This window comes from Melozone crissalis, unplaced genomic scaffold (assembly GCF_028551555.1).
Source record: "Melozone crissalis strain CALT ecotype California unplaced genomic scaffold, PUWL_Pcris_2 ptg000039l_1, whole genome shotgun sequence".
Taxonomy (NCBI): Eukaryota; Metazoa; Chordata; class Aves; order Passeriformes; family Passerellidae; genus Melozone; species Melozone crissalis.
This window is the reverse complement of record NW_026535817.1, coordinates 8499993-8525114: the sequence shown is the minus strand read 5'-3', so window position 1 is coordinate 8525114 and position 25122 is coordinate 8499993. Positions and strand designations below refer to the sequence as shown.

Here is a 25122-nt window from a genome sequence, read left to right as displayed (position 1 = left end):
CACACTGCAGAAGCTGGAGAGACTAAGGGAATTGAAGAGTGCAGAATTAAATGGTTATTCTTTAAACCTGAGTACCTTTGAAAATCAGTCTTGATTTGGAATAAAGCACATTTGAGATGCCTGTGCCTACAAATCATGCTGGAACTCATCTACGTGCAGGAAGATGACTGATACCTAAAAAACCTTTTGCAGCCACTGGTAAGTTTTGGCAAAGCCTGGAACGTTCCTTTGAACAAGTATGAAGAAGGAGCTGAGGCAAAAAGCAGTTACCTTCATAGTGTAGGGCTTTTGGCTCTGGATTTGCTCCAGGATATACTTCAGTTTCTTAGAAAATGGATTGTCCAGGTTAGGCAGGGATGTCTGTCAGAAGGAAAGCAAGTTTTTATAGTCCACATCTTTAACCAAGACTAGCTGCTGATAGTTACATGCTAACTGTGCATTTCACACTAAACCAGGAAAACCCATGTCTTTCACTAGAAGGTGTCATCTTGAGGACTCATTTTTCAGTTTAAAATAATTACTATGTGAAGATGCATCACCAGGAAAACTTAACCATTGCAAAGTGTTTTGTTCTAATTTTAGTAATACACAGTTGAAAGGACTGTAAGAAGATTAAAGAAGCTGTGAAAGCTTCTGTCCTCTTAGTGTTGGTCTAAGTGTCAAGCTTCTGTAACTAAAAAGCAATTCTGATGTCTAAACACCTTCTGCTGGTCACCTGTTCTTGCTTTTAAGGCTGATGGCTGAGAAAAGACCTCACTTGTTTCTCTGACCCGGTCTTGCTAAATGCTCAATTCCCAGCGTGCATGTACTCACGGCCTCGGTGCTGATGTGTGCGAAGGACGGCACGTTGAACAGGCCCTGGATGAGCTCTGGGGACACGCTGGCTCCCAGCCACAGGAACATGCTCAGCCCGTTGGCCAGCAGGAAGGCCCCTCCCTCCGAGAGGCGCTCCTCGGAGCAGCGCACGGCACCCGGCACCGCGTCACTCTTCAGATCCAGGCTGTGCTGTGGGGCAGGAGACACAAGAGCTGTGCAAATGACCTGGAAAGTAACTACTGAAAGGCTTGGTACATCACAGTGGCTCCCTTCCAGGTCAGAGGGGTTAGAAATTACAGTGAAAAAATGACCGGCGACTCACAATTGGCAGCAGCAGGGGGTAGAAGTAGAGCTGTGTGTCAGCCACCCCCATGGCCATGACCAGCTGGCGGTGGAAAGCCCTCTCATCCGTGGGGATCTCAGGCCTGCTGGCCAGCACGCAGCTCTTCAGCAGGCAGTTCATGTACACGGGCAGCACCTTCATTGTGTCTGGCAGGATCAGCTGAGAAAACAACACATTGAAAAGGAATCCAACAGAAATTATTTGCTCTATAAGCTGTAGTTGCTGTCTTGGCTGCTGTCATGTCCCTGGAACACTGTTAGTTTTTGGGGCATTCTTTGGAGAACTAAGAAGAGAAATAGTGGTCCATAATAAATGGCTCTGGTTTTTGACATATTTGGTCCTCATCAACAATGAACAGTTCACTGCCCAGGCTTGTGGTTACTGGCAGCACCTCTGGGATAGAAAAGCTCGAGTCTTTCTTTGAATTGAATCACTAAAATGTGACTGAATAAATTAAATGGAAACAAATAAGTCACTCTGCTTAGTGAAAAATTAGAATACTACAACCATCCATAACAACATAAGAATTAAAAATGAAAGCTTTGTGAGTCAGTGTGTAATTCCAGCAGGAAGAAAAAGGCTGGCTGAGCTCCTTTGTGTGAGTACAGGCGTCAGTTTCATCAGTGGCATTGCCTTTTGTTCCAGAACAACAGTTTCTGTGTGCTCTAAGTGCCACCACAGAATCCCACCTGTCATTAATTCTGTTTGAAAGAAAAGGACAAGTCTGTCCTGCAATTTTGCTTTCTGGCTCTGCTGATGTTGTGGGGTGGTTGTGCACTTGTGGCAAAGCCGGGGTGGGTAAGACTGGGTGCAGGTTTTACCTGGCTGACAGCTGCTGGGCTGGCACAGTTCTTCTTGTAGCAGGCCAGCATGTGAGCAGTCTGATTCATCAGGATGTCCCTGACAGTCTTCAGGGGCTGGCTCAGAATGGCTTTAAAAGCTACAAGCACAGAACAAAAGTGCACGTTAGAAAAGACACTCTCTCAAAGTATCTTTGTCTGCTGCTAGTTTCTGATTTTACAGACCTGAGGGCTGAGGCTGCTTTTCAGTCTCTTCTACAGACATCCAAAAACCCCACCAAACCCCCAACACTGCGATAGGATGTCCATTGCCACATACTGTACCCTGCCCTGTTCTGTGTATTACCTATACACAAGTACTACTGTCATGGCAGTTTGTCTAAAATCGGTAATTATTTGTCTTTTCAATTTCATAATACTTCAGGAATTGCTCAGGCATGGAGCAGCAAATTAGAAAAAAATTATTTCCCACTAGGTAATCACTTCAGCCCCCTTTCCTTCCCCTCATCCATGCCAAAGGAAAAAAGGGAAAACCTGCTCTGCTGCTGTACCTGACTTGGCAAAGAAGTTGATCAGGGCATCAGTCTCACAAGTCCTGTAGACATCAGCTAACTGGGAGCTGCAATTCAAACCAAGGTTGTGGATGCGGATTCGCCTCTGCCCGCTCATCGAAGTGTACAGGACAGCACACTGCAACAGAGGCACAAAGTGTCACCACGGGCCACCTTCTCTGGGCACACAAGGCAGATGACAACTTCTGCAGCCAGGGCAGCCTGGCAGTGCTGCTGGCAGCACTGGTGGTTCTTAGGGACATCTATCAGACATTACAGATTAAGTTATTCATATTAAAATTATTAAAAATCCTACAGTCCCTAGAGGGGGAAGTGAGGTTTAGCAATAGAGCTGCTCTTGAATAGAGAGGTCACAAGGAATGCCACAGCAATAACAATTGTCATATAAGTAGCAATGAGTCTCTGTCTCCACATAAACTTAATTACAGAGAAATGGAAAAAATGAACAGCTGATGAGGTCTCAGTGAGTGTTTAGAAAGGATTTGGGTACCCCTGAATAGAACATGCAGCACAAATGTAGGGGAACACACTTTTTACTAGTGGTGTTATGGCACAAGAGTCTGTGCAAGCTGTGCCTTGTTCCACCATCACTTTTCTACTCTGGCTGCAGAAAGTCTTGCTTACCATTTTAAGTTATACATGAATTAGGGGTTTTTACCTGAATTAAGGCCCCAGTGTCTTCATTCAGTTTGTCATCATGTTTGAACTCCACTGTCACCGCTTTGTCACAGTCAACCGCTGCCATCTCCACATCCGTGGTGTTGTTCATGTAAATGGCCCCAAAGAAGTCTGTAGCCCTGAAGCCTGCAGCCAGATTAAAACAGAGCATTTAATTTAAAAATGGCAAATTAAATTGACATCACTTACTGAAGCAGGAGCCATTTCCCTCAGGGCTTTACAGCCTCAGGAGCCCCAACAACTGTCCTTGCTGATGGCATTTTTGAGAGTTGGAGAAAGAGAAAAGCTGTCACTTGGACACCCAGAGCCTCTGCCCTGCTGGTTTGGCTTCTGGGTCTGTCCCTTTCTCTAATACTTGCATTTGAGCTAAGAATGAATGAAAGAAGCTGGATAGACACAGGAATGTCATTTGAGTACGACAATGAAGGCACAGGGCAGTATCCAGCAGCAACACCTTTTTATACAACTTCCTTGCAGTCAATGCTGTGTGTAGAGTGAGCAGAAGCCTTCAGATTTGTAAATCAGTTATTAAGGAGGCACATACAGGAAGAGAGTGTGTGTGTGTGTGTGTGTGTGTGTGTACATATATATGTATACAAGTACCAATATATACACACACAGCCATGGATTTTGTCAGTCTATTAATTTTCAAGAGGTACAAAATGAAATTAAACCAGCCTGATCTTACCAGCGATTTGCATGGCACTACATTATTTCAAGTTCATTCCCATGGCTCCCATTACCTGTACTTGTCCGAACCCTCATTGTTGCATCAAATCCCATCTTTTTCTGGAGGTCCTTCCTGAGGTCACTTAAGAACTGGGGGCTGTCAGTTTCAAGCTGCAAACACAAAGCACAAGGTTCAGAGGTTCAACACCCAAGGGCAGCAGCACAGCAGTGACCCAACATCCCCTGCCATGATCCCCATCTCCCCACAGCAAATCTGCTCACAGCTCTTGAGTCCTTTAAAAAGTATTTCAAATGTGATTGTTAACAGAATCAGTATATGCAAGTGTCCATCACTCATCACCAGGCCTGAACATTAACTGGACATTCCTGCACTTAATCTTTCAGCAAAATTTTAGGATGCCAACCAGTTTATTGCTACTTCGAGATCCAAAGTTGAGCTTGACCTGCCATTGTTACATTTGGATTTTATCCCCTGTAATTGATAACCAGGTTTTCCAGACTCACTCTGCTTTTAAGTTAAATGTCCAAGGACACACTGAAATGAGATGAAAAACAATAGCAACCCCCCAGCAGTTACTATGTGAAAGGCACGAAACCCAGGCCACTGACCTGGAAATTGTTGTACTTGTACAGTGTTCCACCAGTGTACATTGTGACAAGGCCCATGGAGGCTACATCCATGTACTGATTTGGGAAGAGGAACAAATTGACACAGCAGCCATTGGCCACACAATCCTTGGCTAAGGCCTCATAATTTCCCTGTGGCTGGAAGAGGGTCTGCACAGGAATAAAAATACAAGTGCCACCATGTTAGATATTGATCACAACTCAAAGGGCCAGATGAAGACAAAAGGATGAAGTGGAAGTTTGAAGTGAGGCATGGCTGTCATCCAAAACATGCTTCCCCTGCCCATGGATACAGGGAACACCTCAGTACGTTCCTGGAGCACCCATCACTACAGAGGTATCATATAAACAAACACTTTTGTGTGAAAGAAAAAAGATTAAAAAGGACCAATGCCCTGTTAGAGAAATGCAGTGTAACAGCAGTCCCCTCTTTGCTCAGAGCAGAAAATACCTTTTCTTTATCTGTATTGAGCAGTTTTTTGTCATCTCTGTTTTTCAGCTTCCCCGGTGCTTCGGCAGTTGGCAGAGAAGAGTGGAAGATGAACAATTTCCCAGCACATTCTGCAGCCTGTTCCAAAGACACCACATTGGTACGTTTATTCCTGCAGGGTTAAGGGGCCCACATTCACACCCTGGGGGCTCAGGGAACAGTGGGTGCTTCCTGCAAGCTCCTCTCAGCTCAGGAATTCACCTCCAGGCTCACAGCCTGATGGGATAAACCCCCAGGGAAACGGGGCCTTTTCTCTCAGGAGGTAGCACTCCAGCACACAGGTTTGCTGCCTGAGCCATTCCAGCAGCACTTTCTCCAGAGGCAAAAGGAGGAGCTCCTCTCTTGGAGACTTTCCAATTGGACACAAGCATTATGCAATGGGCACCACAATACAAACAGTCAGATTGGATCAAATTAAAAGGAAATGCAACTGAGCAGAAAAATTCAGTTCAGGCACACTGGTGTTCCATACATTTTTATAAATGGGTGACAATTCCATCCCTGTAGCAAGTTCCACATTGAAATCTACACTGCCAGGATGCAGGCACAAATCATAAATCAGCATATTCACAAAATATTCCACCTTTCAAAATCAGCTGTGGCATTCTGGCAAAACCAGAAGTCTCTCTGCTAAGGCAGAAACACAACTGAAGGCAGCACCTGACTTTTCAAAGGGCTGAAATTTCACCCCTGATATTTCAAGAACCATTACTTTTCATCAGCAATGACAATTTCTTCAATTTCTTTGAAGAAGACTTCTGCTGAAGGCTGAAAGACTTCCCAAATACCTGTTTGTCCTGATATGCAGATGAATTAGCGATACCAGTTTGACAAAATTTCTAAAATACATATTTTTAACAGAAGCCATTTATTCTTTTTAGACAAGAACTGTTTTCTTGAGCAAAGGTATTTGCAGATTAATAATTCAGAGAGAAAATCCTTAGAAATTATAACTTTAAAATCCTGAGCTAAATAAAATGTTTAATTAAGAGCTGCTTTCTTTTATAGCCATCATCAAAGGCAATTTACATTTGTTTTGTAGAAGTCTACTATTATTATTATTATGATTATTACTTTCCTGCCCTTCACACGTGCAAGGACTGGGTACCTGTGCAGACACAGGAGTATGGATTTGTTCTGCTGTGGTAACTGAACATGTCTTTATTTTTCTTAAACGCTGAACAAGAACCTGACTCATGCTCCTCATCTTCTCCTAAACATCTCTCCTACACAGAACAGACTCTGGGGACTGGTTTCCCTCAATAAGAACATCTGGGAACAGATGTTATGCTTGTCAGTTCTTATTCTGACTGCAGTGGTTGGAAGGTACTGTTAGAAGAACGGAACATTAGAGCTGGAAAGACTCAACAACCTTTTTCTCCCTAATTTCCAGTTGTGATGGGTCTGGCTTTTAGCAAACCTGATTTCAGGCTGCTTCTGTGACAGAGAGGAATGCTCTAACCTTTAGTGCCTCCATGCCAGCCTGGATAACTGGAGCGAAGATGGTCTCACTCTCGTTAGTGTCTGCAAACAACTCTGGGATCTGGTCCAACAAGCTATGAAAGAGAAAGGATCAGTGTCTCAGCTGCTCAGTGTAAGGTAATCCACAAACACACCTTGTCTTCACACAGGAAGATGTTGATCATGAAAATTTATAGTGCAAAAAATAATACAAATTTTCCTTGTTCAGTTTCTTAGGATCTAAGCCAGAATAAAAGAAAATATGCATTTTTTATATCCATGAGATGCACTGTTTAAAGCCTGAAACCTAAAGGAACACGCAATAAATGAACAGCTAACCATTAAAGTAGTTCTGCCGTGCTGTGAGGACTCCAGAGCTCCAACATCATATGCAGGTGCACATCATGTGCATTGCAAGAGGGAAAACACCACATGGCTCAGAGCCTCGTGCCCCTCCCAGCTCTGGGGCAGCACAGCTGAAAGGTGCCTTACACCTGGCCTACATTCCAGCTTGGCACTGCAATGCCATGGCTATTGCTTTTTCTTTGCCTCAGAGGAGCAAACACAGGGCTTGAAGCATATGCAGGCTTCTGAAGTATTTCAACAGTCACCTGTATGCTCCCAAACCCAACTAATGCACATCATAAGCATTGACAGCTTACTCTCATGAAGTATAATTGCACTTTACTTGGTAACAACTGATCGGGATTCCTCAAAGTCAACCAGGAAGCCATCCAGCAAAGGAACAAAAACTTCTGCCACATCTGTGACCACCATCATCTGAGGCTGAGCTAAGCTGCTTTTTACATTGAAGAAGTGGAGGACCTTGTTATAAGTGACAAAACCAACTCGAATTGCTGAGGATTCTTCTTGCTCTTCTCTGTAAGAAAAAGAAAACCCAACTGGTTAATTCTGAAATCCTGACCTTGCAATAAAAGCATCCCTTTGACATCCAATGCTGCTCTGAGATCATTATCTGTACTGGGAACAACAAAGCAAACAACAACCAAGCAGATGTAATGGCCTCAATCTTGGCCTTAGGTCAAATCCCAACACCTCAATAAAATCAATTCCTCTATTGTTTACTCTTTAAAAAAAGGTAATAAAGTTACATCAACCCTATCAATGGTGCATCCCATTCAAACAGTCAAAAATCCCAAAGATAAAGAATAAACCAGGTTGACATCATAACATGGCAAAGAAAGAGCATCACAATTAGTTACTGAGCTTGATGAGGACAAAGTGCTATTCAATTTCTGTACATACAGCACTTTGCTACTTCAAAGAGAAGCATCCACATCAGCCCCGTCCCAAAGGTGTTACAGACCAGGTGTTTGGGACCTTTATTCCAGATATTGATCTTACCAGTGTCAATCTGCACTGCCCCACCACCATCAAGTTCCATCATTGTTTTAAGGGTTAGCTTTAAGCAGCCAATTGTCTCTGCAGCTCACACTCTAGTTATTTCAGAAGACTCATAAGGAGAAACCTGACCCATATGCACAGAAATGCATAAAAATACTTTTTGTTTTATATTTTTAATTATATACCTAAAAATCATAATTGCGCAACTCATTACTCTGGTTTTCTGAACTCATAAGCACATTTCTACAAACACATTTCTCAGTATTTCTCAAGATACAGTCAGGGAGGGCGTTCTGGTTTGGAACACAGGTTTGAAAACATCTGCTCTAAAATTTCAGCAATTCTTTTCCTGCACAGATTTCTTTGGTATCCCAAGTCCTTCCTCTCAAAGATACAAGCTCAAGGTGAATTCCCTGCAGAGGGCTTTTCCCTCGTGTGGGAGCAGCAGAATATTTCTGTTGGTGTCTTTGCCCAGCAACAGAAAACGAACACACAGTGACCTCTGTGTCTAAGCAACACAGTAAAATTTCCACCATACATTTTGGTGGAATGCCTTATGTTTGTCTTCTTTTAAATTAATATTGCTTAAGCCGACAGAAAAATCTGAGGAAAATGAAGGGCCTGGCTTTCTGTTTTTAATTGCTTTTTTCAATAGACAGGAAAACTTTGGCCCAAATTATTTCACAACAAATCTCTCAGAGTGCTGGTGAGAAGGATGAGTATGTCTCTCTTGTGATACGGATACACTTGCTTTCATTCCTCTTCTGCTTGCCCCATTCAAATTTACAAACTGCCAAATGTTTTTGTTACTCCACTCATGCCTCTTATTCTCTTCAGAGTCATGACCACTCCTGATGGAAAACTCTGAGATATGCCCAGGATAATATCAAACACTTGTGCCTCCAGTGTAATCTTCAGTGAAAAACTACTTGAGAGATGGCCTTACATGGGCATCTGATAAAATAAACCCCCACCCTGGACTGGAATTTCTTTCCGGCACAGGGATCCCAGAAGGCCATAAGAAAAAAGATTTTTAACATATCCCACATTGTCCCAAGGAAGTCATCTCCCACCCTTCCTCAAGTGATCTCTTAATTTCTTAAGTCTGTTCTCTCTCTGCAAGCACTGTTATTTAGAAAGCATTTTCTTTATGGATTTTTTTAAATATGCTTTTATATGTAGACAAGAAACATCTTGTCTGCTTCATTTTTCAGTCTTTCACTGCTCTCATATCCCTATGTGTCTGTGCTATTTAAACTCTATTGAAAACTACATTAATACATGAAAATTTACACCAAAATAAACTAAAATCATACACTATCAATAATACTGATGAGCAGTAACACTGCTGTGTGTTTCATGCTCACAAAGCACATGTGCTCTATTTCACAAAATTGTTGCTGCCTACAAGATTTGTTCTCTCAGATACAAATCAGGACAGAAAAGTCTCACAGTGCAGCAAGAAGCTATACAAGTTTTGCTAATTAACAGTAAGAGCTAAGACACAAGCCACCAGCACTATGGCTTCAGAGAGACTGGCTACTCCTGAGGATTCTGGTTTGGGTGTTTCCCTGTTGAATTCAGTGAGAAAAGCAGGGCCCCAGCAAACACAACCGCTGCCAGTGAAGTGATAACACCACTAGAGTTCACTGCAGGCAAGGAAAAGAATACAAGCTCCACGTGCAGAAGGCATGGCAGATTCTTTCTGTTCATACAGTAAGGCCAGATATCCAAGTGTAACAATTGCCAGCAGCATTAAAAACTAACATTTGGTCACTATCACTCAAAAAAACTCCTGTTCTGGGAATTCTGACATTTTCCACAGCTTGGTTTTGCCTTTCACCCTGCAAAGCTGCATGAGAAGTGCAGCACAGTGAGTCAAGCCAAGCACACTAATGCCTCTTTACCTTGGAAGTTTGTCTAGCAGAGTCTTCAGTTCATCACATATGAGTTTCACTAGGCCACTCTTTATGTTTCTGTATGATACATCAATCATGAAGATAAAAGCTGGTGGCTTAGGAGGCTTCTTGTCCTACACAGAAAAAAAAAGACCATTCACAGGGAAAATTAGACAGTGTCCTGTTATGAGGAAAACATTTAGAGGTGGTACCATAAGGCAATGCAAATATAGTGTTCAGTTGTTTGAAAAAGGTTGTGAATCATAAATAGTAATTACTGCAGAGAGCTGACACATATTGGGTAAAGTCCAGCCCTGGAAAAGAGCACTATCACTGGAAAACAGCATCCTAATGGAATAAAATATCTAAAGGGTAACAGTTCATCAGATAAGATGAAGCACCAACTTTTCTGCTGGAACTCAAGTGTTTAAAAAATTTTGTATTTTGGCTTTTTTTTCTGTACCCCTACTTTCCTTGGGGAGTTCCTCTTATCCACAGTCTAAGTGGCACACAAATTGTGCCTACACTGCTGACACAAGTCTCTGTTAGTAAGAAAAAGTAGAGGAAGGTTTGCTAAAAAAAAAAGTAATGCCAAGAGATGTACCTTGGAAGTTAATACAAAATGAACAGAGCAAGAGTGAACATCAGACTCCCTGAAATGGGTTTCTTTAATTCCCATTAGATGAGTAGTTGTCATTATTTGGTGTCAAATTCAGGACAGCTTTTTCATTACAGTTTCACTTCCTTCATATAGAGTTCTGACCTCTTATACAAATTATACTTGTTAAACTAAACCCTAGAAAAATTCCAGTTAAGAAAAATTAATCTAACCATTGAATTATGACTTATCCTTAGTCCCTGGCAAACTTTAAACTGAACTGAACATTATACCCTTGATCTCACTCATTTGACTCATGCAAATCAGGATTAATTCCAGTGAACCAAAACCAGGCAGGATTTTTCAAAACTGTTCTGTTTACTGTACTTGGATACAGAGACTGCACCAAAAGCTGCTTGTAAACTCTTGTATCAGATCAGCATTTAGAAAGAATCTCTAAGTTCTGACAAATATATGGCAGAAACATGGACTTGTACTCTCACCACATCCGCTTAGCAGGAGTGCAGTAATGCAAACCAGCTGGGATTTGTTAACATTCTTTGTAGCTCTTCATCCTTGTCATTTGATAAGCACAAAAGGAAATGACTTCTCAGTTCTGGTCTTGTATTGGATTTATAAAAGAAGGGAACCACTGCAACTTGGAGCCACGTGAAAACTCCATTACAAAATAATGCTACATTTAATGACTTAGCATTTCCAGAGTGCTATTTTGTAAGAGATTTCTGTTTTGTAACATTGCAGTAAGTCTGATGATGCATCTTTGTAGCAAGCAGGCAGACCACACTGGATGACCTGTAGAGGAAACTCCCTGGTTTAAGATAGGTGGCAGAAGTTGTGGCTTCAGAATTTGATGGAGCTTCACTGGATGCACACTGAGTGTCCCACACTGTATTTCTGCAGCGTTTCACCAAAATTCTCTCCTGCTTTGGGGTTTAACCCAGGTTTCAATCAAATCTTATAGGTTAGCTCAGAGATCTCACTGGATTTTGGAGCAGTACTCAAGTGAGCAAGCAGACCCAAACCTTTTCATTTTCTTCATCCCAGCAATAATGTGATGGTCTGAAGAAGATACTGGTAACTACTCCAAGATTTTGTATGACCCAGTTGCCTTTTCTAACCTTATGATGGCCTCAGCTCCACTCACAGGAAAAAATTCTGCCTGATTCCAGCAAGAACAGAAAAATGTGTCCGTGCTGTGGTCAGATGATGTCAGACTTGCAGTTTTGTAAAATGAGCTGAAGTTTAAAAAGATTAAGTAATTTATGCTTCCAGAAGTATCAAACAGAGTTCTGTAATAAAACCAACTACAAATATTTAGAATAACATGAGTGGGCTCTGGATTGAGTTGTTCAGTGAGTTGATATTAAAAGAGAGAACCAATTCCACTGTAACTTATTGGTCAGAATACTAAGAGGACTCTTGCCAGGAACAGACTCCAAGGTCAAATTCCCTTGCTAAGGTTTTGGGTATTAGGAAGGCAATTGAGGGACGTGTTGATCTTCCAAATCAGTAGAAGACATACATCTAAAATGCAACAATGCACCAGAATTTCAAAGCTATCCCCTGAACAGTGCAACATGCTGGTGAACACATGCACATATCTTGCTTAAAGACTGGTCACCCATGATTTTGTTGCACTGCTTGTTATTCTTTCTTGCTTGTATCATGTTCTGCAGCACAAAAGAACAAACCATTGCATTCTCCACACCTCTCTCTATTTCCTAGACTGTTCCTGGAGACTGATATGCAGCTCACAAGTGCATTTACTCTGAGGAGCTTGTTTGTTTTGCCATAGCCCTGTACAGTGGTTTGCACACTGGCAATACTCACTCTGCAATAATCCAAGGTAGCCACGTACTCATAGGACCCCAGGGACAGCTCAGGCCTCTCATAGTGGTCTATCCTTCGGCCCACGTGGTCCAGGTGTTGAAAGAAGAATGGGGGGACTACAAGCCAAACAAGAACAGGAACAAACATTTCAAACTGGGCAAAGAGAGGAACAACACAACAAATCCTCCCAGCAGATGTGATATACTCCAAAGCAGGAAGAAATCAAGTGGGTTTGCACCAACAATTTACACAGAGCCAGTCCTATGGTTCCTCAATGAATAGATATTCAGAATGCTTATTTTTCACATTTTTGCCTGTAAAAGTGCATGTGTGTGTGAGTGAGAGGAACATCAACCTGGTTTCTTAGCCATTGGGCTACCTTCTTAGCCATTTTTAGTCCTCACCAATGATTTCGTATTTGGTAAGTGCTTTCTGACTAAGACACTGTAGTAATACCAGCATGATTTAAAATGATACTGCAACTTAAATGTCTTTCTTGAAGTGCTTCCAGTGCATCTAAATTTCCCTTTATGAGAGTTTAAATTGTTAGCAAACGATGAAATTTATTATCTGCTATGCCTGCACAAACATTAGAGCTCCAGGCAGCAAAGCAGTTGGAGGGAGTCTGACAAGGTTCACGTTTCAGAGTTGAAAAGATGACTGTATTAGGGAAAGCACCACAGCCCTGTGATCCAGCTGAGGAAATGCAGCTTGATACAAATGTCTAGAAAGGCTCGTTCTGGCCAAGATTTGGGATTTGGCCAGGAGCACAAGAACAGTTATGAGTCACATGCAGCACACTTGAACAAATATGGCATGGTATCTTCTGTGAAAACCAACACTTGTCACAGCAAGATTAATAGATTATTTAACCATTGCATCCACAGCTATACACAGGAAGAAGCTAACATGGGTCTAAATATTTGCTTCTTGCTGTAAATTTGCATTTCTTAAAGAAATTAATGTTTTCTTTCAGCACAAAAATTGCTTTCAATTAACAACACAAGCAGTTCTGTATCCTGTGCTGTCACAAAATTTTTAAAATAAAGTTTTGATCATACCAGGCTGGACTTCATGAGTCAGCATTATTTTTCATATATTTTTTTAACGGTACTGAACAAATATTTCCCTCTACTATTCTTGGGAATTGTTTTTTTTTTTATTTTGAAATAAGCCTAGTTACTGCATCTCCCTGAACTATTTTTTGTTAAATCAGCAAGTCAAGAAAATAATTTTAGAGATGCAGTTTCTTTTTAGTCTTATGGAATTGATATGAATCCCAGCTGAGAGAAACATGACTTACCATCATTTATACAGGTACAAAAGCCACACTGGTACCTCCTGCCCCCTTCAATGAACTGCATGAAGGGACACATGTAAGCTTTGCAGCGGTTGCACCGGATGGGGCCGCTCTCCCCGTGGTTTACAACATAAAGAGGGGTCTGTGGAGGAAGAGGTGAAGAGAGAGCAATGTCAACATGACACCAAGGAGGGCTACAAAGAGTTAATTCAGATTTAACTCCTTAGAGACCACCTGATTGAGAGATCATGTATTGTTCAGCACTCACACAAAAGCTGTTGAGCCCCAGAGATCCCCTCAGGGGCTATGTGATGGTGTTCACAGGGGTCTGAGGATGAGAGAAGAGACAAGAGCCTTGACTCCATGTTTCAGAAGGCTGATTTATTATTTTATGATATATATTATATTAAAACTATACTAAAAGAATAGAAGAAAGGGTTTCATCAGAAGGCTGGCTAAGAATAGAAAAAGAATGATAACAAAGGCTTGTGACTGAGACAGTCTGACCCAGCTGACTGTGAGTGGCCATTAATTAGAAACAACTACATGAGAGACCAATCCCAGATGCACCTGTTGCATTTCACAGCAGCAGATAACCATTGGTTACATTTTGTTCCTGAGGCCTCTCAGCTCCTCAGGAGAAAAAATCCTAAGGAAAGGATTTTTCATAAAACATGTCTGTGACAGGGCTAAATTCACAAAAATTTCTGATGTTTATCTGAAAAAGAACAAGGATTCAGACTAAAACCCCACAAGGTTTTGCAAGCATTGGAAGTTTAGGGCTCCAGGTTGATTTTCTCCAGCAAAGGGTAATTTTTACAGCTCACTAAGAAAAATCTGTTGGAGTCAGGTCTTTTGGCTTCTGTTAGATGCAACTTTTCCTGAAGAAATCTACTGCTGCTTGTCAGGTGCAAAAGGGTATTTGCTGAGAAAGCCCTTAATATTTTGTCCTAAATGCTGTTTCCCGTGCTGCCTTGCTATATGCTACACTCCAGTTGAAATGATGTCAGGGTCACCAGCTAGAGGGGGAGATTTAGGAGAAACACTAACATTTCTTGAAGGAAAGTACATACAGCAAACAAGTACAGCACCTCAAGAACTTTTCAGTTTAATTCCACTGACCACACTCACTTACAGCCCCTGCCAAAACCCACGGCTAAGGGAAGACATTTTCCAGATGCCTCCTTCCATAAAAACTGCAGCAACTGAAAAACTCCTGTGATTATTCTTAGAGTTAGAAAAGTCATACTTGCAACCATTGCAGAAATGGAAGTTTGCTCCATTTTTGGTGAAATGCTACTTTTTAATCTTTTTTTCCTTACTCCTGTCATCCCCAGCTAAAAATCTCAAGAGGCAGGAATAAGAAATGTCCAGAGTTTGGACACAGCAGACCCCTACAAGAAGAAAAATGCTGACAATGCTTTTCAATGCTAACACATCACACTATCACCTTCTTTTTTTCTTTAAAATAATTATTCTGTCTCTTCTTAAGGAATGGGTGTATTTCATCTATTATACAATTTATTTTTTACTGCTGCATAAGGATGCATTTTGCCAAGGATTTTCTACATACAAGTAGATTTTTACTACATGGGTTTTAAGTGCTCCCTCCTGCTCCACTGAGATATTCTTTTACTTTGTGTTCTTTCCTCTTTGTAAATTGAGTTTAACCCAAATTAACCAATAATGCCAGCTGGCAAACATCAGGGTCATTTTTCAGACATGAAAGCCTTGGCCATGAAACTTGCTCATCAGCCACAATGGCTTAATAAGGTTTAAAAGTTCTGGGTTTTGTTCATTACTTGGCAATTTTCTGATTATCATTCTGCTGTATTAGTTTAATGAGACCTGGATCGGGTTTGCAGTTAATATTATCATAACATCTGACCTGGTATGGGAAAAAAAACAAGACTAAACCAACTCCTGATGTATTTATACATATTGATGCAGTAACTTTCAACCTTGGTTTGATATATTTAATATTTAATATCCAAGAAAAAATTACTCCCCAAAAATGTTCACATTTTGATATATCAAAATTAAGACTTTTACATAAAAGGCATAAACAAGAACAATTAAAAAATAAATGCCATGAAGTTCAGAGCCCAAGTATTTACATTCTTACACACATGTAATAAATTTCCTTCTTGAAGACAAAAAATTAAGAGAAAAAAAAAAAAACAAGAAATGACAACTAAAAACGTACATGACAGAATTAAGGAGTTTGTCTAAAAACCATTTTTTTTAAAGCAGCCCTATTTGCCTCCTAAAATAATTTATTAATCAGAATTTTTAGAAATTAAATGAAATTTACATCTTTAAATCTGAAGTGTTTTCTTTAACACTTCCAAACATTACTTCAATAATTAAAATATTTAATGGAAAAGCTATCTGCATGATAACTCAGACCAAAAGCACTCAAAATCCACTTCTTGATGATAACAATGAAGTTGGGAAAGAAACTTCATCTCCAAAAAGCTGCCTTTCAGTGCACTGCACTGCAGAGCCAAGCACCCCACCACCCAGATGAGAAAGGATTTCTATTTCTGTGTGCAAACTGCTATTGCACTTCCAAACATCAAAGTCATTTCTGTCATAGTAAAACAACTTTTAAAATAAAGTCCATTTCTGTGGGAACGTACAGAGGTAAGTAATACTGTGCATGTAAAAAGTCACGAGTTTAAATTAAGGATACATGAAAGAAAAAGAGTGAAAAAAAAAAGTGATACAGAATGGGAAAGTCTTGTTTGGTGTGCTCCACTCTCTGTAGATGTCACTGTACACCAGAGGAAAAAGCAGAGAGATCTCTTTATGCTCCCATCAAAATCAGTGGCAAACTCTCATAGCAGCAGGGGAATGGGGTAAAATTTAATGAGAGTTTTTTATATTGGGGGGGGGGGGGGGGGGCTGGTTTTCTTTTGTTTTTGGTGGGGTTTTGTTTTGTTTTGGTGGGGTTTTGTTTTTGTTTTGTTTTGGGGTTTTTTTTGTTGGGTTTTTTTTTCAGTAAATGCAATACTCCTGTTTCTTTTGCCTTTCCACCAACAAAGTATCAGCATTTTCTCTCTCTTGTCTCAGAAGGAATCTCCCAGTTTTGCTGGGAGGCACAACATTGTAATTTTATGTTAAAGCAAAGGAGGATTGGGCAGAAGATGGAAAATGCTGCAAGGGACCTGCACAAACTTATATTTCTCTGGAACCTTGAGGCCTCACTGAAGTGCAAGCCCTGAGTGTTGATCTGATAAACCATAACTTAACCCCAAATATAGCTGCAATAAGAGGAGTTTCATTTTGGAAATATTTCAGGAAGACCATCTCTCAGGAGTCAGAAAAATATCACAAAGCAACAGACAGACATTGGTGGCACAGCTCCAAGATAAAACACATCCATAAAAATTTCCAAAGGGACTTGAACCTGCACTTTAAAGTCTGAGAAAGCTGAATTTCTATTGCTTGCTATAAAAATGAAGTCCTGACATGCTCCTGAGGGTGATGCCTGCAAACTATCACCATATTCTTACTGCAGGATGTGGACCACAGCTGCAAATTTTAAGTGTAAGAATAAGGACTGTGCTGAAGCTCCAGATCATCATGGCACATCTCTGGGAAAGCATTGGAAAGAGAAAAAGTCCTAAGGGAGAGATCCTCTGGAGAACAAGAGGCACATACAGACACTGAAGAAAATGACCCATTTCTCAGACAACAAAATAAACATATCAGTGTCTCTATGACACCCTTACAGTGTAAGCAGTGATTCTAGAGTTGTTACTGACTGTTACATTGATGAAAATCTGGTCACTAAAGTATTCCTAGGAAAATGTCAATATATGCCGTACAACATAACCTTCTAATGAACAAAGGAGAAGGCTTTGTCCAAGCATGGCACTGCTGCTCCAGGAAAATGTTGGGTTTAATTAGCACAGTGAAAAGATGACAAAAACCTCCACTGGATAATCAAAGAGAATTCTGAAATGTAACACTGATGTTTTTGGAAAAAAACTAGGTCATGAACCAAAGTGTCTCTGTCTCCTAGCACTGTTGAAGGGGTTTGTTTTCTTTTTTCCTATCATCATAGATTGCTTTTGAGAAAGATTAACCAGTCTACAAATAATCCCTTGGTTTTGAGTTGCTTTACTGATTCACATTAAAACGTCAAGAAAGCATTTCCCTTTGTGATGTTCCCACTGTGTTTTATCAGCAGCCATTCCCTCTGAAGGCATCAGTTATTCTGCCTACTCTTGGTTTTCAGATGTTGAACATGCTCAGCCTCCTCAGCTGATGATTCAGGCCAGTTTGGACTATCTCATCTGAAAGGTTCAACTACTTATTGTACCACACTTCTTTTCCATTGATTTCCTTGTTTGCTTGCAAGACCACATAAAAAAGCCAAAAGCATGTTCAAACCTCCTTGCTCAAAGTCCCTCCAGGCCCAGGCTGCACATTCCTCTGCATACACAGCACTGCAAAACACACCATGGCATAGGAGCTGAATTTCAAGTGGACCCTGCACATGGGATATGATCCAGTATGTAGGAAGAAACCCAGAAAACCATTTATCACTTTCTGAGGTGTATCATACCTCAGCCTAGCCCTGAAATCCTTACTCAGCATTCCCTTTTTAAGGGGAATATGGCAATTAACTGAACAGAGTTGGCAGTGTGAAGAGTGTAAACACAGACCGCACTCTATTCAGCATGAGAGGGATTTGTGCAAGTTTGGGGATGGGGGAAAATACACGTAATAATGATACATGTATCATACAGGGGACAGAAGGAGAGAAAAGAAAAAGGACAGAAGTTCATTATCCATGCCTGAGAGGCACCCCAAGTTCTGCAGTCATGATCCCAGGCTGGGAGCCCCAAGCACTATAAGGTCAGTGCTCTGCAGCCCCTCTCAGCTTTGCAGTGCTGAGTGCTCTCAGGATGCAGGCACAGGCTGTGCCTGGAGGCAGGGCCAGCAGCCAGGATTAACTGGTGACAGAAGCAGGAGCGTGGAATTGCTAACCCAGAGACGGTGCTGCACAACACACTTCCAAAGTTAGCACTTGGAAGCCATCAGCTCAGCCAGAGCTGCCTCAGCCCAGGGCACCTCAAGCCAGCAGGGGAGAGCTGCTGCAGAGGCACAAACCCGGGGCAAGAACAAGGGCCCGACCGAAGTGCCCCAGGACATCACTGCTACTGCTGTTAGCACCCCTGGGGGATAAGCACAGGTTCTATCATGAGCCAGGGCTGAGGCTCAGGGCTGTGCCAATCCACAGCTCCACCTCCCCCCTTATCAGTACCACAGGTGGTGCAGCACCGCACTCCTGCTCCGAGGCTCTAAGGCAGGATTGTTACACCAGCTGTAAAACCACTGACAAGTAAGGCAGCAAGGCTCACAGAGCTTCTCTACAGAAATGCTAAGCAGTAATTACAAGGGATTAGCTTTACTTGTCATAAGATTTTCACATTAAAATTGAAGTAGGATTTTCAGTGACATGATAACCAAACAGAACTCTTAAAGACACCTCATTCAGGTATGATTTCTGTTTTTCTGCAAATCACTGCTGCAGAGTTCTAGAGAATCTTCAAAATGTCAGACTGAATTTGGGCATGAAATACTGATTTCTGGACAGAACCAGTCTCTTACTGTATGGTGCTGATTTATCAAGGTGAGTTTGTCCTCTCATAATTTTTTTTAAGCTAGCTAAATAAATTATCAGGTCAACAGCACAGTTTAAAACACAGGCACAGCCTGTAAAATACAAAGATAATTGCTTACTTGGCACATCAATTCTGTTTTAAAAAGTCCAAGACCATTTAATGCATACAAAGCTGTGACTATTTCTACATCCTTAGGACAGGCAATGAAGCAATACTGCAAACAGCACTCATGGAACATGCAGCTCTAGGTTTACAAAACAACTATTTCAGTTTATACATGAATCTAAGTGTGCTATAGTGACCTCTGAAGCAGCACTCTCCTAGAAAAATTCTGTGCCAGAACATTATCAATGTTGTTCATATCTTCACAGCAACAACAAAACCAAAACTCCACGTTGGATTTCAGATCCATTTTGGCCAGCAAACTTGAGGGACCAATCAGGTGTTGGGAATTTTTCCTTTTTATTCACACACGGATGGACAGACAGATGTGTATCCATAGACATAATGTATTTTATCAGCATATGAGAGAAGAGCAATTGCTGAGCTGAGATCATGCATGAGAATCTAATGAGTGAAGGTTTCCCCCTTTCTCAAAACCGAGGCTGTTTCTCTTTTGTTAGAAGACATTACTTTGACTTTTTAAACTGACTATTCATGTTTGCATTCCTGAGAACTTTCACAACAGGAACTGTATGGTTCCTATCTTTGCCAAATATATTAAAGAAACTTTAATTAGGAAAAAAAGCATAGAAATGTTTATAATTATTTGAATTAGAGATGGAAAGAACAGTTCTTCTTATGTGCAGCCTTTCCTGGACGATATTTATTAGTGAAAATACCTCTAAGGCTAATTAATTTATTTCCACAGAGATCAGTAAGAACTGGGCATAGTTAAAGCATCATGCTGCATTCCCAAGCCAACCAGAGCTAGCCAATTGCCACAGGAGAACTTAGAAAGTACAAGGAGAATTTTTGCTATGTGAACAAAAAGCAGCAATGAACAATTTCACCTCTGTAGCAAGGACATTTGGGATGAGTTTAATGGCCTTTATAAAAAAGTCAAGTCCTTTCTAGGATGGTGGTTTTGAAGGTCAACAGTAAAACTAACTGTTACTTCACAAATGCCACATCAGGTCACAATGTTCCCACTCTGAGTCTCTCTCTCATGAATATTTTTGCTACTACAGTAACTGGGATGCTTCAAGCAGACTCCAGAACCTTCAAACATTAATAATATTTGTATGGGACCTGCAACCTTCCCCTCTTTTATTAGCACAGCTGAGTGTCACAACTGGGTGGAACTGAGTTCTGGCAGTGTGCTGCTTTGGGCTGGGGTACAGTTACTCTGCAGTTCCAGTTCAGTTTCAGTTCCAGTTTGTTTTCCTCACAGTGCCTGGAATGGGGCTGTGTTATGGACATGTGCTGAACATGGGAGATAACACAGAGATGGTTCTGCTCCTGCTCAGCAGGGCTCACCCAGGGCCAAGGCCCTTCCTGCTTTCCACAGTGCCACACTGGGAGGAGACTGAGAGGGGAGACAGCCAGGAGAGCTGATCCTGCTGACCACAGGGATATTCCACACTTCATGGTCAGTAAATAAAAGGGGGGAACAAGGAGGAAAAGAGACACTTGGAATGCTGCTGTTTGTCTTCCCAAGGCACCATTACTGTGATGGGGCCCTGCTCTCCTGGGGATGCCTGAACACCTGGCTGCCCATGGGAAGTGTGATCATTTCCTTGATTTGATTTGCTGACATGTGCGGCTTTTGCTTTCTCCAGCTTTGTCTCAAGATTTGAGTTTTCCAACTTTTACCCTTCCCATTCTCCCCCTGATCCCACTGGTGGGGGAGTGAACTGCCTGGGGTTAAACCATGACATGAGGAAAGCAATCCTGTGAAGGACACAGAGCTGCCCTACTGAGGACATGGTCTGTGCCTCTATTTAGCAAGCACACAACTTCCATGCAATAACACCCTTTACATGGTGCATCCAAAATACAACGTTGCATAATATGCATAGATAAATAAAATATGCAAGAAGAACTCCAGTTTAAAAAGCAAAATACAAACTATTCCTCTGGAACTTACTCAATACCAGTGTGTTCTGACTCTTTCAAGTTCAAGGAATAGATCAATGGTCCAAATGATTTTTAACTTGAGCATCATTTTTGTTGGCAAAACAAATGATCAGTATTATTGGCCAGTTAATTAAATAGATATAACTATTACTTTTATTTCCCTTTTATATGTACTGCTGTACAATCACACTTTTCTTCTGCCATTACAATTCTGAAGGACAGTCACAGTTTCTGACTTACCAGAAACTGTATTACATCATCCTTATAAAGGCTTCTTCTTGGTTTAAATTTCAGATTTGTATAAAATCAGTCAGGAACTCCGATTGGAACACAAATAAAATTTATATAAATGTCACATTTTCAGGTCACTGCTCTCATCTCTATCAGAATTACATCCTTACCATCACACCAGTGGTGCAGGGACCAACATACCACAGAAGTATTTTAAATGGTACATTTTAGGACTACTTTTTAATGTACATTAAAAACCTAAAGACAGAAGAAAGTAAATGAGAAAATTTGCTTCAATTAGAAGAAGCTCTGCTGCAAAAGCCATTGCTAAACCTGCCTCTGAATGCTCATTCTAGTTACAGAGTGCAGTTACAAGCTAACAGAAAACTTTCTCCTTGATGATGAAGTCTTGGGAAGCAATCCAGTTCCAAATGATTTACTACCAAGTGCACACTAGCACAGGGCATACTCCATAAAGAAAGCCTCATCTAATACAGGATTTATGCACCTCTAAATTAGGCATTGTGAAACCAAGCTTACAGGCACTCATCTCCAGTGGGGTGTAACACTTTCTGGGTGAAGCACCTGCAGGTGCTTCAGAGTTCTGGGCTTTTCACACCATGAATGGCAGAGTCAGGCGCCTCAGAGGAGCTTAGCAAAACCCCCAGACATTAACCTGTCACTTGTTAGCTGAAAAAATGAAAATAAAACAGCTTTGACAGAGCAACAAAGATGGCCCTGCCCCAAGCAGACTGAAAACTATGAGCCCAAAGTCTCAGTCCTCTCCCAAACGAGACCACCACCAAGGATTCATTGGAAATGGTTTTACTTTAATACCTGGAAAATGTGTGTTTAGGCTCACACCAGCATGGTATGCAGCAACATGTATTAAGTACATCGCATATGCAGGGCTTCTACTCCCACCATGTTTTAGAGCAAACACAACCACCCAAACACAATGACAAAATCATTCCCTGTTGGATCTTGGACAATCCAGACACCAGAACATGCAAAATAATCCATTCTGACAACACGATAGAAGTGTCAACAGCAGCTCTTTTCTTCAATTTCCTTAGAACTATCATCTTACTAGCCCTATGGACAATTTTACTGCCTAACTCTGCTCTTATGGAGGGGTGTCATGACGTCAGATGTCCTCATTTGTGTCAAGCCAGCCACCACGCAGATACGCGTGACCTGGTTGATACAATGTAACCCTTCTGAAGGAAGAACCTTCAAACAGAATCCCTCCTTAAAAGCTCTTCAATGAGCCCAGCTCCCATGCTCTAAGCAGTAACAGCCTCCTGTGAATCAGTAACCAAATAAAAGACACAAATCAAAGGGTAAACCCCAAATGATGGCTTTTTACAGTGCAGAGGTGTTATCAGCAAGCACCTCTGCTCCTCAGAGCCAGCTTATCAACACATTCCTTACAGAAAGGAGCCCTCAGCAGGATGTTTAGGTGCAATCGTTTCACCTTGCAGACTAAGCATTCCTCACTCTTTTCAAATCCAGGTTCTGCACAAGCACAGGGTTGCTAATGAATGTGTGTGTCTGTGCAAAGCTGTGCCTCAAACTGCAGCCACAGCCTGCCTGCCCTGCTCACTAGCTGTAAAACCAGGGACAACAGAACCTGGGTCCCACAGAGTCAATCACATTTTTAGTTATCCACCTTACTCAATTTTAGCTGCTGCCGACCTTACAGCTCCATCCTGGAACCCATACGATCATCTCTGTAAAAATCATGGCTTTCCAAACAGCTCAGCTGCACTGAGCCTCATCAAATTTCACTATTCTGAAAAGGTAAAATGGCTTTTAGCTCATGAACCAGCATTTCTGAGAAGCAATTCCATTCTCTTAACTAATTAATTAACTGAGGAGAAAATGGAAGTGATGTATTAGATTCCCACCAGTAAATATTTCTAAAAGCTAATAAATTTAAATAAATAAGAAAGAACATGGCAAAACACAATGACACAAAACTACTAAGGAGCAAAGAAGGCAAATAACTAAAGCTAGAGATAAGTATTTTGAATTGTTTATTTTGGATTTTACAACATGAAATACTCTTTTAACTAACTTTTGCTATCAAGTAGTATTAATGCTAAATCAAGATCACATGGTTTATTCAGGCTGTGGAAACATTCATCCATCTCCAAAACAAATTCATGCAGGGCTTGGTCTAGGATGATAACTGTGAGAGTTAGTTTATTTTTACAGACTGTTGCTAAAGCACTGGTGGACTAAAAATAAGTTCTGTCAAACAATGATACTGTACTCTCAATCTATAACAAACAAATACTTTCCATAGATCATCCAAATCAGGAGAGTGAAAATGAACTGTTACATTTGAGAAATAATAAATATGGGCTTGGAAAGATAAGACTGTGAAATTTGTGGTGCTTTTAAGACACTGGCAGAGGAGGGAAGGCATGAAAGTTTTAATAGCCTTTGTTTCCAGTGATAAATAGTGCACAGGCAATGTTCACTGGTTCATGATTTTCTAGATTGGCTGCAGGTTTTTTGTAGCACCTCTAAAAGACTCTGTGCTCTCCATGGATTTTCCCCCACTAACTTTCAGCTTGAGGGTTTTTCTGAATAAATCCCTTTCACCTGCCCTTCTGAGGCTCAGTGCCTGCATGCCAAGTGCTGCTACCTCACCTGTTCTTGGGGTATCAAACACAACCCTACAACCATCTTTACCCAGTGGTCCCCACTAATGCCTTAAATTCATTCTCATGTGTGATTTCACACTTTTCAAGTAAAGCTTCATTTGTGACCTTTTCCTCAGTGTGACCTTTTACTGTCTCAATTTTAATGATGGCTTCTCCACAACACTTTCATTGTGCAGCTTTACCAGGTTACATTTTTCATTTTTTTCTTTCTCACTGCAGGGGCAAACCCTGTTTGTTTGGGGGATCACTTGAAACACATTACATTTATTCCAAGACATGCATGACGTCCTTCCATTTACCATCCTTATCTACCAACATTATGATTTCACTTTCTGCTCTTATTTTCTCCTACAGAGATAACTTGTATCCCATTCCTTACTAGAAATGGAGATAACTGGTGTACACCTCTTAAAAAGACATCCCTGTTCAATTTTTTGACAATTTTTTGCTCCTGACAATTTTTTATCAGATCTTAGCTAAAATAAATTCACTTTGCATGTTAATATTCACTTTTTTCCATTTCACTTTTGGAGGCAGGACACCAGTCTCTCTGTGTAGACATTCCACTTGGCCAAAAAGAACCCACAGTGAATAATGAACTTAAATCTGCTTTTCAGACTTGTTGAAATCCCAAATCACCTTCTCCCTTTTGGAAAACCTTCCAACTGAAAGTGTGAGAATACTGTCAAGTCCACAGATTGAAACCTTTTAGTTGAAAGCTCCCAGCATCTTTTATCTCCATCTCCTCTTGTATCCTCAGTGAAAGGAAGCAAATCCCCAGAACTCAATTTCCAGCTGAGTTACTGTCTCCATGAAGGCAATTGACAGTTTATTTTCTAAAAACAAAATCCATTACATTTACAAGTCATCCACCCAAACAGTGACAGTGTTCAATTAAGAAAGAGAGTTAAGATTTGTTCAACTGGACTCTCCCTTTCATACACATTCCTAATTCTGCTACTGCCAGAAGACTTAGCTATTTCTTTTATCTTAACTAAATGTTGCTGCA

The 25122-nt window shown here is 41.0% G+C and overlaps 1 protein-coding gene across 1 annotated transcript in view; it reads right to left on the bottom strand.

Moving 5' to 3' along the window:
• Positions 1 to 25122, bottom strand: part of SEC24D (SEC24 homolog D, COPII coat complex component) — a 38476-nt gene that overhangs the window by 1636 nt on the left and 11718 nt on the right. Inside the window, exons 8-21 of the mRNA XM_054283863.1 lie at positions 13493 to 13631; positions 12190 to 12305; positions 9750 to 9874; positions 7166 to 7357; positions 6479 to 6572; positions 4978 to 5094; positions 4509 to 4676; positions 3953 to 4049; positions 3190 to 3335; positions 2511 to 2649; positions 1981 to 2099; positions 1139 to 1318; positions 814 to 1005; positions 271 to 360 (exon numbers count right to left, since the gene is read on the bottom strand). Coding sequence (XP_054139838.1) covers positions 271 to 360; positions 814 to 1005; positions 1139 to 1318; positions 1981 to 2099; positions 2511 to 2649; positions 3190 to 3335; positions 3953 to 4049; positions 4509 to 4676; positions 4978 to 5094; positions 6479 to 6572; positions 7166 to 7357; positions 9750 to 9874; positions 12190 to 12305; positions 13493 to 13631 — 1914 coding nt within the window. The remainder of the gene's footprint in view (positions 1 to 270; positions 361 to 813; positions 1006 to 1138; positions 1319 to 1980; positions 2100 to 2510; positions 2650 to 3189; positions 3336 to 3952; positions 4050 to 4508; positions 4677 to 4977; positions 5095 to 6478; positions 6573 to 7165; positions 7358 to 9749; positions 9875 to 12189; positions 12306 to 13492; positions 13632 to 25122) is intronic.